The sequence below is a fragment of the Vipera berus genome, assembly GCF_964194415.1.
Source record: "Vipera berus genome assembly, chromosome: Z".
NCBI lineage: Eukaryota > Metazoa > Chordata > Lepidosauria > Squamata > Viperidae > Vipera > Vipera berus.
The window spans coordinates 56,146,774-56,166,867 of record NC_138205.1 but is presented as its reverse complement, the minus strand read 5'-3'; the positions used below and the strand labels follow the sequence as shown (position 1 = coordinate 56,166,867).

The following is a 20,094-nucleotide window of genomic DNA, read 5'->3' as shown; positions in this document are numbered from 1 at the left end:
GCCTGAAACCCGATTGGTACGGGTCTAGATAATCCGCTTCATCCAGGACCAGAGGGAGCTGATGCACCACCACACTCTCAACAACCTTCGCAAGAAAGCGAAGGTTGGAGACAGGACGAAAGTTGTTCAATACAGCCGGGTCCAGAGCAGGCTTCTTGAGGAGAGGCCTCACCACCGCCTCCTTCAAGACGGCGGGGAAGATACCCTCACTCAAAGAAGCCGATATAACTGCCTGGAACCAGCTGCGTGTCCTCTCCCGGGCTGCATAAACCAGCCAGGAAGGGCACGGGTCCAGTAAACATGTGGTGGTGCTCAGCCTCCCCATGATCCTGTCCACTTCCTCCGGAGTCACAGAATCAAACTCCTCCCAGATGATATCGACAAGACCACCCGTGTCCTGATCGTCAGACTCTGCCCAGTCAGAGTCCAAACCGGTCCGAATCCGAGCGATTTTGTCCGACAGATGTTGGTTAAACTCCTCGGCACGTCCCTGCAAGGGATCCTCCCTCACCTCCTGATTTAGGAGGGAGCGAGTCACCCTAAACAGGGCAGCCGGGCGATTATCTGCGGACGCAATAAGGGTGGCGAAGTGGTTGGACCTCGCCTCCCTAATTGCAGCGAGATAAGACCTAATATAGGCTCTTAGTCGCAATCGGTCGGGTTCGGATCGGCTGGACCTCCAACCGCTCTCTAGGCCCCGTCTCCGACGCTTCATCTCCCGGAGCTCCGCAGAAAACCATGGAGCCCGGCGGGATCTGCACCGGGTCAGGGGCCGCAAGGGTACAACTCGGTCAAGGGTCTCAGTGGCCGTCCTTTCCCAGGCTTCCACTAAGGCCTCGGCCGAGCTGTGAGCGAGGGAGGCAGGTGGGGACCCCAGCGCCGCCTGGAACCTCTGGGGATCCATTAAGCGTCTGGGGCGGTACCATTTAAGTGGTTCCAAACACCCACGGCGGGGGGTGGCAAAACGGAAGACCAGCCGCAGGAGATGATGATCGGTCCATGACAGGGGCATAATAATTGGAGAGCCCCCACCAAGATCATCTAACCACCGTCCAGACAAGAAAACAAGGTCAAGGGTGTGGCCTCCTTCATGAGTCGGTCCCGTAATTACTTGCGTCAGGTCCATGGCCGTCATGGAAGCCATGAACTCCCGAGCCAACTCAGATGATCCTCCCAGCGATGGTAGGTTGAAGTCCCCCAAAACTATAAGTTTCGGGAACTCAACCACCAGCCCAGAGAGGACATCAAGCAGCTCAGGCAGGGCTGCTGCTGCGTGACTAGGCGAAAGGTACACCAGCAGCAAGCCCAACTGCGCACCAGGGCCGCATCTCAAAAAGAGAGACTCACACCCGACTGTCTGGGGAACGGTGGCCTCCCGCGGACACAAGGTCTCCCTCACAACAACAGCCACTCCCCCACCCCTACCCTGAGCCCGAGGCCGGTGCAGCACCCGGAAACCTGGTGGGCAAAGATCAACCAGAGGAACACCGCCCTCTGGGCCCAACCAGGTCTCCGTGATGCAAGCCAGGTCAGCCTGCTCACCCTCGACCAAGTCTCGAACGAGAGGAGCCTTATTAACGACCGACCTGGCATTCAAATACACCAGCCGGAGCTCAGGAGGCTGCACATCCTCACTCCCGGGACCCCGGGGCGGAACCAGAGGGTCGGAGTGCCTCACCGCTTGTAAGCAGCGGAGAGGCCTTCCCTGAGACCGATACGGCCCTCCTGCCCTCTATGCAGGATACTCGTGAAAGAGGTGGTCTTAAAATGCCTAATTTTAAATTATATTATGAAGCTGCTGCGTTAGTAGGTATAAGTGATTGGATCAATTTGACACAAGAGAGATTATTAAATCTTGAGGGCCACGACTTGTTGTTTGGTTGGCATGCATATTTGTTGTATGATAAGAAGGTAGATAATGTGTTTAGAGTGCATATTTTAAGACAGGCATTGCTGAGAGTTTGGAAGAAGTACAGACATAAACTAGACTGCAAGATACCATTGTGGGCAATTCCAAAACACGCAATAGAAAATATACATGCTGGTTTCAAACATGATGTGACTACGTACAAGGAGATTCTAAACTTGGAAAGAAATATCTGGTGTTTGAAACCATATATCTTGCGAGATGAGAAGATTGTTCAGAATTGGTTTCAATATACTCAGCTACGGGCCAGGTGGAAAGAAGATCAGAAAAATGGTTTTACAATGACTGATGAAAATCTGATAAAGCAAATCAGAAATCAGGGTCCAGCACATATTAAACGGATATATCTTGCATTGATAGAGATTGATTCAGAAACAGAGCTTGTTAAGGACTGTATGATAAAATGGGCCCAAAATATTCAAGAAGTTATTACAATAGACACGTGGGAAAAGATTTGGGTGAGGAATGTAAAATTTACACAAGCTCAAAATCTAAGAGAGAACTTTTATAAAATGTTTTATAGATGGCATTTAGATCCTAAAAAGCTTGCAAGTATGTATCCGAACTATCAACCAAAATGTTGGAGGTGTGGTGATGAAGATGCAACATATTTTCATGTATGGTGGACTTGTAAAAAGGTTAAGGCCTTTTGGATAAAAATTTGGTGGAATATGCAGAAGATTTTCAAGCAAAGGATAAAGTTCTGTCCGCAACTCTTCTTGCTGGGAATAATTACGGATGCTACGGTTGTGGACACTAAGTTGATGCTGAATTTAATCACGGCAGCAAGACTTTTAATAGGTCAGTATTGGAAGAAAGAGGAACTGCTGACTATAGAAGAATGGACTTTAAAGGTTTCCGACCTGGCAGAGATGGCAAAGATCTCGGCTTATCTGAAAGATCACTCGCAAGAATGTTATATTATGGAATGGCGAAAATGGGTTGAGTACATCCAGAACAAATATAGGGTTAAGAAGTTTCATGTAGCATTTGAATAAGTCTTCCTTCGCTTTCTCTTTCTTTATTTCCTTTTTTTTCCTTTCTTTTTCCTTTTCTATATATATTTAATATTATTAAGATTTGTATTATCCTGTATAAGCTAGAGAGTGATGGATTTTAGAGTTTATGGTTGTTAGCATATGCTTGTTTATGATTGTTTTTCTTTTCTATACCTTGTATTTAGCTCTGGGAAGTGGGGGGGGAGGGGGGGGAGGGGTAGGGAGGGAGGGAGAGGGAAGGGGGAGGGGGGGATTGTTAAAGATAAACTGTATGTTAAAACTTTTCAATAAAAAAAAATACGCAGAAAAGATTTGAGACTGATTGAAGAAATGTGATAATTTTTTGTTGGCTAACTTTTTTGATTTGGGAAGATTTTTTTACTTTGTTGTGAAAGAGCATTTTAAATAGTTTTATTACTGGATAGAGACACTACAATTAATGAGGACATCTAGTGGTGAAGGAAGATATTACAATAATATAGAAAGAATCAGAAGAGTGGTGACCTTGAAACAACACCTGTGCAAAACAAAGGACATTCTGTCACTCTACAAAAGAAAAAACTAAGATTTTTTTAAACTACATTTTTTAACTCTAGACATAACTATTACAGAAACTATTTAGAGACAGTTTTTTAATATCTTTGAACTGACAGAAATATCTGGATTACACTTATACAGTTGGGTGTTGTTTTTTGCTGGATTACACTTTAAAGCAGTTGGCTCTTTTTAAAACTTGGATTACAGTCTAAAGCAGTTGGCTCCCTTTTAAAGTTGGATTATAGCCTAAAACAGTTGGGTATTTTAAAAGTTGGATTATAGCCTAAAGCAGTTGGCTTGTTTCTTATCTTTTTTTCTTTTTTCTTTTTTTTCTCTTCTCCGTATGGATTTACAAAGCTTGCCTGATTGAACAATGAGTGCACCAAATCTCTTTAAAATTACAAAAAAAAACCTGCTTCTACGCCCTCTTCTGGAACATCTAGTCCACCAAGTCAGGGATCTACTGAAGTAATGTTACAACAAGAGAAGGCAAACAATCTCCAAAAAGAGATCAACACAACTTAACAACTAATGCAAGAAATGAAGAAGAATCACCAAGAAACAAAAAGCAATGTTGATAAGCTAAACGAATGCTTGACATAAAGACACAATTTGAGGTTCACCAACAAATGATTCTTAAAAATGAACAAAGAATTCAGAAGGTGGGAGATCAATCAGAATATACTCAAGGGGAAATTGAAGCACTAATGACAGAAAATGAAAGATTAAAACAAGCAAATCAAAACTTAGGAGTGGTCGCTGCTTTGGAAATGGAGAAAGCTATACACTATTTGAGATTCCCAAAGGTAAAGAGGAAGATATAGCAAAAATGATTATTAATCTATTAGCAGAGGCCCTAAAAACTGAAAGATCAGAGATGCACCAAGAGGTGGATGAAATATTTAGAATGAATTCAAGTTACGCGAGGAAACACAAATTGCGCAGAGAAGTCCATGTAAGATTTATGAAGAAACAACAAGGGATGAGATATTAAGAAGAGTTAGAGATAATCCATTACAATTTAAAGATAAAGAAATAGTAGTGCTGAAACAGATTCCCAAGAGAATAAAGGATACCTGAAGACAATATCATTTCTTGACTACAAAGCTGATTGCAAAAGGAGTAAATTTTAGATGGCTGATAACAGAAGAGATTCTAATCAATTGGATTAATACAAGATATTGATTGGATTCAGTGTGCAAGGCAGAGGATTTTGATGAAAGATATAGAGCATTTCTGGGAGAAAGAACACAATATCAACAAGAAGATGGCAAAAGCCAGAAACAGAACAAACAATAGAGGAAACAATTACACTGGTGGAAAAAAAAGAGAAGATGAATCAAGAAGATGAGGGAACAGTAAGGGAGCAGAGGATTATGAGATGAACAAGACCTAAATATAAGTAAATCAAAATGGAGAAGGAAAATGGATTTATTTCAGTGAATATAAATGGATTGAATTCCCCATCAAAAAGAAAAAGAATTTTCAAACAAATACAGAAATTAAACATTGATATAATTTGTTTGGAAGAGACACAAATAAAAAAACATCATCATAAATTTTGGGAAAATCCAAAACTTGGAAAACTTTATTACACATCAGCTCAACAACAACAAAAAAAGAGGAGTAGTTACCGTATTTTTTGGACCATAAGACGCACTTTCCCCCCAAAAAAAGTGGGGAGGAAAACGAGGGTGCGTCTTATGGTCCGAAGGTGATCCGTATGGCCAGCCCCAACCTCCACAAGTGGAAAGCAAGGGAGATTGCCAGGAGCACGAATTGGCATGTGGTGAGAAACGCCAATCTGGCGCTCCTGCAATCTCCCTCACTCAGTTTCAGCTTCCCTTGCTACAAGTCTGCTTTCTCTTGTAGCAAGGGAAGCTGAAACCGAGCGAGGGAGATTGCAGGAGCACAAGATCGGCCAATTCGCGTTCCTGGCAATCTCCCTCGCTCTGTTTCAGCTTGCTTTCTGCAAGAGAAAGCCGGGCCGCAGGGCCCCCTCCCCGGGTACTGCTCTAACACGGAGAGGGAAGGACAAAGAGGGACGGAAGGAAGAAAGGAAGGAAGGAAAGAAGGAAGGGACAATGGGGGAGGGAGGGAGAGAAATAGAGAGAGTGAGGGAGAGAGAGAAGGAGAAAGAAATAGGGAGGGAGAGAAAGAGGGAAAGAGAGAGGGAGAGAAAGAGGGAGAGACAAGGAGAAAGAAAGAGGGAGGGAAATAGAGGGAGAGAGAAAGAGGGAGAAATAGAGGGAAAGAGAAAAATAGAGAGGGGGAGAAAGGGAGAGAGAGAAGGAGAAAGAAAGGGAGGGAAATAGAGGGAGAGAGAGAAAAGGAGAAATAGAGGGAAAGAGAAAAATAGGGAGAGAAAGGGAGAGAGAAAGAGGGAGAGAGAGGAGAGAGAAAGAAAGAGGGAGGGGGAGAGAGGGAGAGAAAGAGAAGGAGAGAGAGAAATTAAATTAGTAACATGATTGTTAAGTGAATCTGGTTTCCCCACTAACTTTGCTTGTCAGAAGGTTGCAAAAGGTGATCACATGACCCTGGAACAATGTGACTATCATAAATATGAATCGATTGCCAAGCATCCAAATGTAAATCACATGATCTTGGGGATGCTACAACGGTCATAAGTGTGAAAAATGGTCATAAGTCACTTTTTTCAGTGCCATCGTAACTTTGAACAGTCACTAAGTGAATCATTGTAAGTTGAGGACTACCTGTACTTTATCATTTTTTTTCCTTTTTTGGGGGGGTCAGGTTTTTGACACCTTGCTGGGTGACTGGTGGTACTCAGACATTGCCTTGTCCTAAACATGGTACAATGGATGAAAAGGTTGAAAAGCCCTGTTTTAGTATACTGGTAGTATTAGGTTCAGAATATTTTTTTCTTGTTTTCCTGCTCTAAAAACTGGGTGCGTCTTATGGTCAGGTGCGTCTTACGGTCCGAAAAATACGGTATATATGTTAGAGACAATAGATTCCAAAATGATTTATGCAGATGAAAAGGAAGAATACTAATGGTAGAAATATTTTTAAATAAAAAAGGTACTTTTGATAACAATATATGCACCAAATAACAAACAAGAAGAATTTTATCAAAACCTTCACAGAAAAGCAGTAGAAATGAAATATCAAATATATGCTTAATTGGGGATTTCAATGCAATAGTAGATGAGACATTAGATTATAAAAGCAGTAAATCAGGGAAACAAGGAAGAAAAAGGTACTAAGACTTTTTTTTAACATGATAGAGGAAATTGGTGTACAAGATATTTGGAGAGAAACGAACCCAAGAAAGTCACAACATACATTTTATTCTAATAGTCATAAATCTTGGTCCAGAATTGATATGATTTGGATGACACCTGAATTAAGGGTTAATATGCAGGAAATTGAAATAGAATTAGGTACTTGGGCAGATCACAATCCTTTAAAAATGGTGTGGAAAGGAATGTAGAAAAAAATAAGATGGACTTTGAATCAATCTATATTAAAAGAGAAAGAATTTATAGACTTAGCAACAAAAGAAATGGAATTTTTCTTCAAAGAAAATAAAAAAGATATATTACAAAATTTATGAGATACAGCCAAAGCATATTTTTGAGGCATAGCGATAACATACATGGTGGAAAAAAATAAAGAGACAACAATGTCAATTGTTAAGAGAAGAATTTTAAAAATTAAAATTTGAGGGACTTCCAGTTTGCCATCGCTGTGCCGTGGATGCTGGAAGATGAGCTCCATCTTTCGCGTCCGTTCTGCTGGGGTACCCTGGAAAGGGTCGAAAGTCACCCTGTAGGGGTGATGAGTAAAGAGGAGACCCCCGCCTGATCATGGGAGGGTGGCGGCCCTTCTGTTGGATCCAAGGAAGCCCTGGATGGGGGAAAGTCCAGCCATAGCAATATGGCTTGTCACTAAGCTGCTGACAGCCGAAGTCAAAATCACCACCAAGCACCTTTAAAGCAACGCGGATAAAACTGGGTGAGATCTGATCTTCTCTTTTAAGATTTTAAGTATTTTTTCCTGTAAAAGTTGCCCAAAGTATTTTTCCCCCGTGAGAGGGAAGGAAATTTCTACCCCACCCTCCAAGTACAGCAGCGACTAACTACCTAGGGGAAACAGGGCAACTATAAGAACAATTTTAATCTAATTGGATATATATACTTTTGAAATTTGGGGACTAAAAGTGTTCCTATTCTTACTGGAGACATTTGTTTTTATCTAAAAAAAAAAAGAAATAAGACTTGAAAAACTATCAAAAAACTTTGGACTTAAAATGTTTTAAATGGCATCGGTGACATCTTGTGGTGAAATATAGTATTTCAACTTGTTATTGCTTAAAAAAGGCTTGGCTTGAAGCCCAGACTCCAGAAAAAAGTGTGTTTGACCTTAACAACTACCACCTGTGGAAAAACTCAGCTGCAAAGAAGGAACTTTTGGGTGGCATATCTGGCCTGTTTGAACTATGAATGTAAACTTTTACTGACTTTCAGAGCTATACGTGGCAAACACTTAAACATACTATATACAACATATTTATTTTATTTATTTATTTATTGATGGGATTTATATCCCGCCCTATCTCCCGAAGGACTCAGGGCGGCTAACAACAAAACATATAATAAGTACAGAAATTAAGATAAAAATAAAATTAAAATCATCTGTGCAATAAATTAAAATTAAAAACTAAAAATAAATTAAAAATTGTAAATATAATTAATTAAAATGCCTGTCAGTCCAGGTCAGCCTGGTGGAAAAGGAGTGTTTTGAGGCCGCGGCGAAAGGATTGGAGATTTTGGGCCATCCGAAGCTCAGGGGGGAGCTGATTCCATAGGGCTGGCGCTCCCACAGAGAAGGCCCTCCCCCTGGGGGTCGCCAGCCAACACTGCCTAGCTGACCCTGAGGAGGCCTTCTCTGTGTGAGCGTACTGGGCGATGGGAATTTGTTCCCGGCAGCAGATGGTCCTGCAAGTATCCCGGGCCTAAGCCATGTAGGGCTTTAAAGGTAAGTACCAGCACCTTAAATCTCACCCGGAGGGCAACCGGTAGCCAATGCAGCTCACGCAGGAGGGGTGTAATATGGGAGTATCGGGGTGCTCCCATCACAACCCGTGCAGCTGCACTCTGCACCAGCTGAAGCCTCCGGGTGGTCTTCAAGGGCAGCCCCATGTAGAGAGCATTACAATAGTCTATACGGGAGGTAACGAGTGCGTGGGTGACTGTACGTAGGGCATCTCGGTCCAGAAAGGGGTGCAATTAGTATATTAGGCGAATCTGGGCAAATGCCCCCCTAGCCATGACTCCAATATGATCTTCAAAACTGAGTCGTGAATCTAGGAGGACGCCCAGATTGCGTGCTCTATCAATGGGAGGTAACATCTCTCCTCCTATAGTCAAAGATGGAACCTCTTGGACTAAACGAGATGACGGTATGTAGAGCCACTCAGTCTTGGCCGGGTTGAGTCGAAGCCTGTTTTTCCCCATCCAGATCTGTACCGCTTCCAGGCAACGGGACATCACATCGAGGGCATCACTGGGTTGGTTCGGGGTGGAGATGAATAGCTGGGTATCATCAGCATATTGATGATATTTCACCCCGAAGCCACGGATGATCTCTCCCAGCGGCTTCATATAGATGTTGAACAGGAGGGGCGAGAGCACCGATCCCTGAGGCACTCCACAACTAAGAGGCCTAGGGCTTGACCTCTGCCCCCCTGCTAACACCGTCTGCGAACGGTCCGAGAGGTAGAAGGAGAACCACCGCAGAACGGTGCCTCCCACTCCCAACCCCTCAAGACGACGCAGTAAGATACCGTGGTCGATGGTATCAAAAGCCGCTGAGAGATCTAATAGGACCAGGACAGAGGAATAACCTCTATCTCGGGCCCGCCAGAGATCATTTACCAGTGCGACCAATGCCGTCTCCGTGCTATACCCGGGTCTGAAACCCGATTGGTACGGATCCAGATATTCAGCTTCCTCCAGGTTCAAAGGGAGCTGTCGTGCCACCACGCTCTCAACGACCTTCGCAAGAAAGCGAAGGTTGGAGACAGTTGGAGAAGTTGTTTAAAATAGCTGGATCCAATGCCGGTTTCTTGAGGAGGGGCCTTACCACCACCTCTTTCAAGGCGGCAGGGAAGTACCCCTCACTCAGTGAGGCATTGATAACTGCTAGGAGCCAGCCTCGTGTAACCTCCCGAGATGCATAGACTAGCCAGGAGGGACACGGGTCCAACAAACATGTGGCGGCACTTAGTTTCCCCATGATCTTGTCCACTTCATCCGGAGTCACAGGATCGAACTCTTCCCAAATGTTCTCGGCCAAATTCATCGTTTTCCTCTCGTCAGATACTGCCCAGAGTCCAGACCAGCCCGAATCTGAGCAATTTTGTCCACCAGATATTTACTAAATTCCTCAGCCCGTCCATGTAGGGGGTCCTCTCCCGTCTCTTGATTTAAAAGGGAGCGGACCACTCTAAATAGGGCGGCCGGGTGGTTATCTGCGGACGCAATGAGGGTGGTGAAGTAGGCGCGCTTTGCCACCCTCATTGCCACAAGATAAGATCTAGAAAAGGATCTTAACTGTGTTCGGTCAGACTCAGACCGACTGGTTCTCCAAATGCTCTCTAGGCCCCTTCTCTGGCGTTTCATCTCCCGCAGGTCCTTGGAGAACCAAGGAGCGAGTCGGGACTTGCACCGGGTCAGAGGCCGCAAAGGGACAACGCGGTCAAGAGCCTCCGAAGCAGCCTGTTGCCAGGCATTAACTAAGGACTCGACCGGGCTGTGGGAGAGGGAGGTGGGAATCGGTCCAAGCGCCATCTGGAATTTATCTGGGTCCATCAGGCGCCTGGGGCGGAGCCACCTGGTCGGTTCCGCCTCCTGACAGCGGGGGGTGACGTGACGGAGGCCCAACCGCAGGAGATAATGGTCTGTCCATGAAAGGGGTTGTGATGTTGGAGTAACCCCACCCAGTCCATTTAGCCATTGCCCAGAGATAAAAATAAGATCAGGCATGTTTCCTCCCTCGTGAGTTGGGTCCTGAGTAATTTGGGTCAGGTCCATGGCCGTCATGGAAGCCATGAACTCTCGGGCCACTTCTGATGCACTGCCCAGGGAACATATGTATAGACCTACACCCTTACATATAAGTAACACATAAATATTAATCATTGAGTTGAGTATTAGTATGCGATTGGTACTTGATTAGCCTTGCCTATTCAGATATTGTTGGTTTTGGTTAATTTTGAACAGCAGACTGACTTTTGTGCTTTCTTCTAAATTCAACATCGGAAGTCTCTCTTACTTCTGGCAAGCATGATACCATCAGTATATCTGAGGTTACTTCCAGCAATTTTCAATTTCTGTTCTGTTCTATTTCTTTTCCAGAACTTCTCATTACCGGCTGTTGTCAACTTACGACTGGTCACTTACTGAGTGTTTGAACTCACAACGGATCTCACTGTGGCTACATATGACCTGGATTCGAAGATTTGACAGTTGCCCCCACCAGCCAGGTGACCACACTCCAGATGTTCAGCAACTGGGCTGCATCTACAACTGTTTGCAGGGTCCCATGGTCACATGACTGTGTTTTGAGATGGTTTTGCCAAAACCCAGCAGTTTTGGGCAAAACACTGTCCCTAAGAAATCTTTCATTTGCTTAGCAACCAGGGTATTCATTAACAACTGCAGCAAAAAATAGTCTTAAATGTGGTAGGTTACGTGGATGCCCTGATTTATGACTGGGCAAGCTTCATTACAGTCTTGACTATTCTTCATCGAATTTAAGTAAGGAGAAAACATTAACCTTGGCACTATTTTCTAATTCTGAACTATGCAGAACATAGAATAATAGGCTTGGAAGCAATTGATGAGATCTTCTAATTCAACCCACTGCTCAAGCAGGAAATATTATACCATTCTGAACTAATGTCTGCCCAATATCTTCTTGAAAACCTCCACAACTTCCAAAGATAAAATGGGAGGGGACCTCAGTGCTACATTGGGCCCCTATAACCACACTCTACATAGCACAAACCATCATCATCACTCTAGCCATTCTCTGTCCACTGCAGGATGAAGTCTTCCGCGTGTTTCCAACCAATACAAACACAAATATCCCTCTAAATCCTGAAGCTGATGGATTCCTCACCAGCTGTTCAAAAGATCAGAAATCAAACTTTATTGCTCTTTGCCTGGCTTAGTCTTCACAGAACATAGAATAATAGGGTTGGAAGGGATATTGGAAGTCTTCTAGTCCAAGCCCATGGAAGGAGATCTTATATTATTCTGGACAAATATCTCTCAATATTTGTCTCTTGAAAACCTCCAGTGATGGAGCTCACAACTTTGTTCCACTGACTGTTCTCATTGTCAGGAAATTTCTCATTTTGTTCTAGGTTGGATCTCTTTTTAATGAACTTACACACATTATTTTGTATCCTGCCCTCAGGTGCTTTGGAGAACAGGCTAAACCCCTTCTCTATGACAGCACCTCAAGTACTAGAAGACTGCTATCATATTACCCCTAGTTCTGCTCATTAAACTAAACCAGGGGTGTAAAACTCAATTTCATTGAGGACCACATCAGCACTGTGGTTGCCCTTGGGGGGTTGGGTGGGTGTGGCTGGGATGGGTGTGGCCTACTAGGTGGGCATGGCTAGTTCAACATTCCTTCCTCCTTTCCTCCCTTCTTCCCTCCCACTCCCCGTTCTTTCCTCCCTGTTCCTTCCTTCCTCCCTTTTTCCCTCCCTCCCTCCATTCCTTCCTTCCTCACCCTTCTTCCCTGTTCCTTCCTTCCTTTGTTCCTTCCTTTTCCCTCCCTCCCACCCTCTTTTCCTTCCTCCCTCCGTTTCTTCTCTCCTTCCTTCCTCCCTCCCAACCTACAGTTCCTTCCTCCCTGTTCCTTCCTTCCCCTTTTTCCCCTCCCTCCCACTGTTCCTTCCTTCCTTCCTCCCACCCTGTTGCTCCATTACATCCTTTCTCCCTCCCTCCATTCCTTCCTTCCTCCCTCCCTCCTTCCTTTGCCTTCTCATCTCTTTCCTTCCCCTGCACTCAGGATGGGGTGATGGGAGGGGGAGAGATTGCCAGCACTAACATGCTGCTGCCAGCCATTCTTATACTGTGTGGATGGGTGGGGGCAGTCCTGCTGAAAGGGATGCCTTGTGGCTGTGAAGCTGGAGGAGCTTAAGGCACTGATCTACAACCTGGTTGCATCCATCAAAGCCAGAACGTGCTCAGCCTAAGATCCACTGGAACCAGCAAGGAGCTGCCCCGCCGCCTCTGCCCCACCCCCTGGGTATGCACACAGGAGACGGCCAGTGCCGGCATCCTGGGTGAAATCAGTCTGCAGGACAAGACAACCAGCAGGGACACCATTCTCCACTTCTGCGTGCACCCAGGGGACAGGGTGGGGCTGCCCCATGGATTTAAGGCTGAGCGTGTTGTGGCTTTGATGGACACAACCATGTTGTACATCAGCGCCAACCCCCTCTCCCCCCCAGCACCTCCAGCCTTGCAGCCACTAGGCTTTTCTTTCACCGGGACAGATCCCCCCCACATGAGATAGCAAGACTGGCAGCAACATGGCAATGCTGGCAATCTCTCCCCCTCCCATCACCCCTTCCTGAGCATGGAGGAAGGAAAGAGATGAGAAGGAGAGAAGGAAGAAAGTGTAGCGGAGAGAGGAACTGGGAAGAGATCGGCACTGGGTGGGATCGGTGCTGGCTGGGAGGCTTTGCCAGAGCTCTGTGAATTCGGCTGTGAGGTTGGGAGCTCCGGCGACCTCCACAGTGGCTGGCGGCGGGGCAGGGCTCTTGGGGAAGTATTTTTAAAGGGGAAGAGAAGATTGACTGGGGGAAGATGATTTTATTTTCTCTTTTCCAGAGAGACAAACGAGAAGAAGAGACAGCGAGGTAGGAAGTTAGAGAAAAGGCTTTTTATTCTCTCTCCAGAGAATAAACTTCCTACCTCACTCTCCCTGTGTTTGACATGTCTGAACTAGACATGTAGCTCCTGCAGCCATTCATCATAGGGTTTGGCTTCCAGACCCCTTATCATCTTTGTTGTTCTTCTCTGCACTGTTTCTTAGGATCTCAGTCAAGTTTCCTCTATGTGGACATAATATTCCAAATATGGTCCCTCACCAGTGCAGAATAAAGCGATACTATCACTTCATACAATCTTGCAACTCTGTCTATTGATGCAACCTAAGACTGTATTAACTTTTTTGGCAGCTGCAACTAACTGCTGGCTCATACTTAGTGGTAATCTACTAGAACAATAGATCCCTTTCAGAGTTGCCACTGTTAAGTCAGGTACCATCTATTCTACATTTGTGTATTAGTTTTTCTTGCCTATCTGTAGGAACTTACTTTTCTCAACACTGAACAGCATTTTTTTTTAATTCCATTTATATCCCGCCCTTCTCCGAAGACTCAGGGCGGCTTACAAGCTTAGCAGTAGCCTTCATTCTATGTATATGCCTGCTTATTAGGGCTTTCGCCCCCCCCAAGCGGCATTATTACAAAGTCAGCTTAATTGCCCCCAACAATCTGGGTCCTCATTTTACCTACCTCGGAAGGATGGAAGGCTGAGTCAACCTTGAGCCTGGTGGGACTCGAACCTGCACTAATTGCAGGCAGCTGGTGTTACTTAAGGAGGCATTAGCCCACTGCTCCACCAAGGCTCTTAATTTTGTTGACTAGGGCCAGTGTTCAAGTCTGTCAAGGTTCTTCTGAATCTTGAGTCTATCATCTAAAATATTCGCTATTCTCCCGTTTGGTCTCCAAATTTGATGAGTTCCTGAGTTCTATCCTCTTATTTAGATCATTTATGAAAATGGTGGTAAGTACTGAGTTAGAACTTTAGAGGAACTCCACTGTTTACTTCTCTCCATGTAGATGTAGTTCTACTGAAGACTGCGTACTGAGTGCAGTTGGTCAACCAATTACAAACCCACCTGGTGGTGGTATACTCTATCCCACATTGTTCTAATTTACCAAGACATTGGCTGTAGTTTGTCAAATATCTTACTGAAATCTAAATGAACTATGTCCATAATTGTAAGGACTTAATATTTCATTACAGCAACTACTTGGAGCTGTTGGACTGTTCATTTATTTGTTTGCTTGATATATATCCTGCCTTTGCTCTAAGATCTCAAGGGGTTTCCATGGTATTCTTATTCCAATAAATAAGATGGCGATCTTATTTATTGCCAGAGTAATAATACAAGCTATGAAGTAAGTAAAATACAAAAAATGTCACATGCCAGAAAATTCATAGAAGCTGAAATAACTGAATGCTTGCCTTTGCATCCACTTCTGGATCATCAAAAAATCCCTCTGGTAAGGCCTCTGCAGTGTTTTCTCTCCTGAAATGTTAAAGCAATAATTAATATTTACCTCAAAGTACTGTAACAAATGAACTATTTAAACTGAAAATAAGAGTAAGTAAACCTAATAATATTAAGATATTTAATGACAGTTGAATAAGAACCAGAAAAGCCATCTTAAAATACAATACAAGTAGTCTTTGCTTAATGACCAGTCATTTAATGACCATTTGAAGTTAGAACAGACCCCTATAAGTTACTTATGATCTGTCCTTGAAGTTTTGGCTGCAATCATATGATCACATTCAGTTGTCTAGCAACCAGCTGGCTGCAATGTCCCACAGTAACATGACTGCAATATGCGATGTTTTTTGCTGGTTTCCAAAAAAAAATGCCCATTGAAAAAAGGATTTGCTTAACAACCATGGTGACTCGCTTTATGATTGTCATAAAATTGTATTAAAATCCTTAATGATTGCAACAACTTACAACCAAAATTCCTAGCTCAGTTGTGATTCTTAAGTGACAAGTACCTGAAATATTAAAATTCATTTTATAATTATTGATATATTATAAAGGTTTAGTTAAACAAAGCCTTAATATCATTTTAAGAAAATTGTCTTAATCAGAATCCTGAAGTCTGCATGTTCCTAAATCTTAAGTATCTAAAGTATTTTAATACTTTAATCCTTTTAAAACATTTTAATACTTTTAAATATTTTAAAATATTTAGGTTCTATGCCTTAAATCCTGAGAAACTTGAAATTTTTCCAGATGTCAAGGAATGGAAATATGTGATCCATTTTGGAAAAGGCAATTTTTTCTACCACCCAAGGAGACAGCAATATGTATTAATTATGGCACAAAATCTGTGATATCTTACAATATCTTGCATTGTTCATATTATATTAATAAATTCATTGGTAAGCAAGTGACTATTCATAAGTATTTTTTTTTCTTTTCTCTAGTTTGTATTTTTAGCTTTCCATTTTTTGAAGTTCTTTTTTTAAGATTAAGGAATATTTTATCACAAAAAGTACAAATATTAATCAGGATCAAAACGTTTTGTACATGTTTTCTTATGAAATGAAAATTACTAACATTTTATATTATTTTGTGCTTCAAAGCCTAAATTATATACATTTGTTGCATAATACTGCATAATGATATTTTTATTCATGTTTCTATTCCAATTCCCAAAATACAATCATGGAAATCTTATCATTATCCAGGATTGTTTTATACCTGTCTTTCTGAAGAATTGTAACCTCCCATGTGAACTAACCAGAAACTTCTAAAACTTTAGAAGTTGATAACAAAAGTTACCCAAGAGAAATAAATGCTTGGAAAAATAGTTGTACCATGGTTGTAAGATCAAAACCACAATTCTGAATACAAGCTGGTATGATAGAAATCTGGTTTGGTTTCTAGGGCTAACTAGCAAGAAGTCTACTGCTATACAACTTGGCAAGGTAATACATACTTTTCAAAATGCCATTAGATTCCTTAAGTGAAAAGTATAGAACCCAATGGGAGAAATAAAAATACAAAGCAATAAGAAATCTCTCTCCAACAAAAATAACTCATATTCTGTATGTTGATTTCCACGTATAGACATTACTGTACACTTCCAAATCCAACTCACTGAAATATTTCATCTACAGACTGGAAACAATTTTAAAAATAATATTCAGTTATGAAGGACTGAGGATCCCAAGTTTTCTAACAATGATAATAGTAATAGCAAATGTATTGATATTGATATCTATTATTATTTATATGAATGCCAGAAAGAATTGTTTTTGTTATGTAAAACAAAGAATACAAAAACAGAAAATTAAAGGAATCTGATGTAAAGATCTGGTCTTAAGATTGAGAAAAAGTAAAATATTTGGGTATTACTATAGCTAATATGAATTGTATAATTAACATTATGCATTATACATTCAGATAAATTATGTTAGGATATGAAATTAAATTAATTAAATATGTTCAAATGGGAGAAATTGCAATTGTCATAGTTGGGGGAGAATCTCTGTTACAGAATTGATCTTTTTATTTCAAACAATTCTGTTTTGGCAACTAATGCACCATTTAAGCAATTGCAGAAAGATATATTTAGGTTTATATGGCAAGGAAAAAATTCAAGGGTTAAATACAAAGTCCTTCAAGATGCAAAACAACAAGGGGCATTGGCATTGCTTGATATGAAGTTGTATTTTGCAACCTACTATTTAGTTTGGATGAAAATGGGTACTGCTGAGAAATAAAAGAATTTTAAAACTGGAAAAACATGATCTGAGATTTTGATGGCATGGTTTTTTATGGTATGATAAAGGTTAATATGGATTTTAAAAATCACTTTTAAAAAGAGTGCCATCTTGCTCGAAAATATTTTCATTGGTTTCAGTGCAAGCAGGATTTTATAGGGAAAAAAACAGCAGGTAAACAGAAATGGTTAACTTAGAACAAGAGCATGGAGAATATAAAATGAAACAAAGAGCAAATGGTTGCAGAGGGATTTAGTTTTCAATGTTATTGAAATGTAACGTTACTGTTATTGTTAACTTATTAACAATAAGTTAATAAATTAACTTTATTATTAACTTATTGTTAATAAAAACCTATTTTTAATAATAAATTAACAATAAATAAAATAATTATGTATTAATAAATAATAAATTAACATTAGCTATTATTAACAATTGTTAATAATGTCAAGTTAACAATACTGTTAAAATATGCACAATTAAGATAAATATACAAAGTAGGCAATAAGACATTTGGAATTAAGCAGCAGAAAGTTGAAGTTGAATCATGTACAAATGATAAATATAATTGCTAAAATGTGTAAATTTTTGTTGAAATATGAAATGGAGAAAGAACAAGAAAGAATGTATGGCTAATAAGCTAAGAATTTTGGTTATAACATTGTTGAAACAGTGGGAAAACATGTGGCTGAAAGAATTGAAATTCATACTGTTAAAACAGAAGAGAATATATGTAGCTCAGGATTGAACTTTGAAATCTGTGGGGCTTTCTGTACTGGGTTGTTTGCTTGCAGACGTTTCATTACCCCACTAGATAACATCATGAGTGTAAGTGAGTTTGGGGTTTACTCCTGTTTATATACAGTAGCTTGCCCTGGCATGTTGACAGAAGTGCAATTTTCTGTTGGTAGTTCCTTGATTATGGAATTTTCTGCTTGCTTGTCTGTCTGTCGTGTGTTAATTCCTGCTTATTTGGGTATTTCAGAAGATGATATGTTCTAGTCTTTTTTGTTTCCTTTCTTTAGCCTTTTTATTATCTCTTGAATGGTGGGTAAAGCAATCGGGTATAAGAATTTGAAACAACTTATAACTCAAATCATTGCATATATGAAATGAATGAAATTTATGTGGACTTAGACCAGCACAAAGGCTAACAAAAACAAGCAATATATGAAACAAACATTGTCATATCTTCAGCCACAAATTTGATAGGTCTACATCAGGAATCCCGAACCCCCAGTCTGTGGCCCACTACTGGGCCATGGCCTATTTACAACTGGGCTATGGGCTAAAACTGCATTATTTGGCTTTATTATAATTGCTGTTGTCATTAATCATCACACAGTCAGCCAGATGTTCAGACTGTATTTGGCACTTTGGTAAGGACCTGGGATAAACAGATCTGGATGTTTGATGGTGTCACAGATATCATTGCAGGATGGAAACTGTCCCCAGCAAAGCCACCTTTTGCAACTGATTGATGGAAAATTTGTCAATGCCAATCATGTTCAAATGGTGCTCCAGTTATTTTGGGATTGCACCCAAGGCGCCTATTACTATTGATACTACCCTTCCATGCCTTTGACACAGTTGTTCTATTTGTAGGTCTTTGTATTTTGTTATTTTCTCCAGTTCTTTCTCTTCTATTCTGCTGTTATTATTGTTTTTTTGTTGTTGTTGACATTTGTTGCAAGCATTAGTTCATTCTGAACCTTAACTTTCTTGACTTCATGTCTGCAGGTTCTGGCTATTTGCTGACATTCAGCTTTAATTATTCTTTCCACTTCTTATACTTGTCTTTTTTGTCTTTTTTTATCACAGAGTTCTTTGTGCAGCCATGCTGATTTCTTTAGGGATCTCTTATTTTTCTTCTTCAGTAGTAATGTGCTAGACTGGGCTTTTATAATCTCATTTTTCAAAGTTTCCCAGGGTTTTTGGTTTGCTTTCTCCTTGAGGATTTCCATTCATCAAATTTTTCCCAAACACTAAGTTTGCTGAATAAACTAAGTTTGTTAAAGTCCAAGACACTAGTTTGTTTTGTTCTATTGCTTGTGCTTGCATTATATTGCATTCCATTAATGCCTGGTCACTCTCTCCAAGATTCCTGTAATTTCAACCCCTTCTTTTCTCTATTAGTGAGAATTAAGTCCAATATGGCTGATCTTCTAGTTCCCTTCTCTACCTTTCGGAGACAAAGTTGTCTGCCAAGTTTGTCACAAATCTGTTTGATCTTCCACTAGGTGCAAAGTTTGTCTCCCAGTTGATGTCAGGGTAGTTAAAGTTCCCCATTACTATTGTGGTTTGCTTCCTACATACTTTAGTTAACTGATTAGCAAAAAGTTCATAAATTTCCTCTGGTTGGCAATATTTTTCTTGTTTCCTTTTATATTGATTCACACATATTCAAGACAGTTATCTCTAGTGTTCTGCTATTATTTCTGTAGAGATTCTGTAATATGTAGCACAACTCCATCTCCTATTTGGTTTATTTCTTTCAAACAATTTAAATCCTTCTAACTGCCTATTCCATTCATGTGCTTTATCCACCAAGTTTTGGTAATGGCAACAATACTATCTGCCTTCGTGTACTTGGATTTCAAGTTCATCCTGTTTGTTCCACATACTTTGTGGGTTAATATATAGGCATTTGAGTACTTTCTGGCTACATTACCTATTTGTTTTCTTCTGTTTCACTTCTTTCTTAGCACTGGACTGAACTGAGGTTTGTGAATGAAATTATCTACTAATACATCATCTCCTTCTCCCTCCAGCTTTAGTTTAAAGCCCTTCAAATAAGGTGAGTCATTGGTTTCTTCCCAGTTTGTGTGAGGTGCAACCCATCTCGTTGAAGATCATGGTCTAAGAAGCCTAAATTCTTTCAACAGCACCATCCCTTAAGTCAATGGCTTACAATGGTTCTTCATTCTGTCATTGAATACCTACTTTTCGTGGGGAGTATAGAAAAGTACCTGTGCCACCATTTGTTTGGCTTTCATGCCTAGCTATAATCTCTTGATATTGTTGCTATGGA

General features: G+C 41.2%; 1 protein-coding gene across 3 annotated transcripts in view; it reads right to left on the bottom strand.

Moving 5' to 3' along the window:
* Nucleotides 1–20,094, bottom strand: part of ZNF830 (zinc finger protein 830) — a 72,830-nt gene that overhangs the window by 20,715 nt on the left and 32,021 nt on the right. For all 3 annotated transcript variants that reach the window (XR_014028438.1, XM_081343491.1, XM_081343492.1), the window contains exon 7: nucleotides 14,769–14,832. Coding sequence is in view for 2 of the 3 variants with exons in the window: in XM_081343491.1 (XP_081199617.1) it covers nucleotides 14,769–14,832 (64 nt within the window). In the remaining variant the exon portion in view is untranslated. The remainder of the gene's footprint in view (nucleotides 1–14,768; nucleotides 14,833–20,094) is intronic.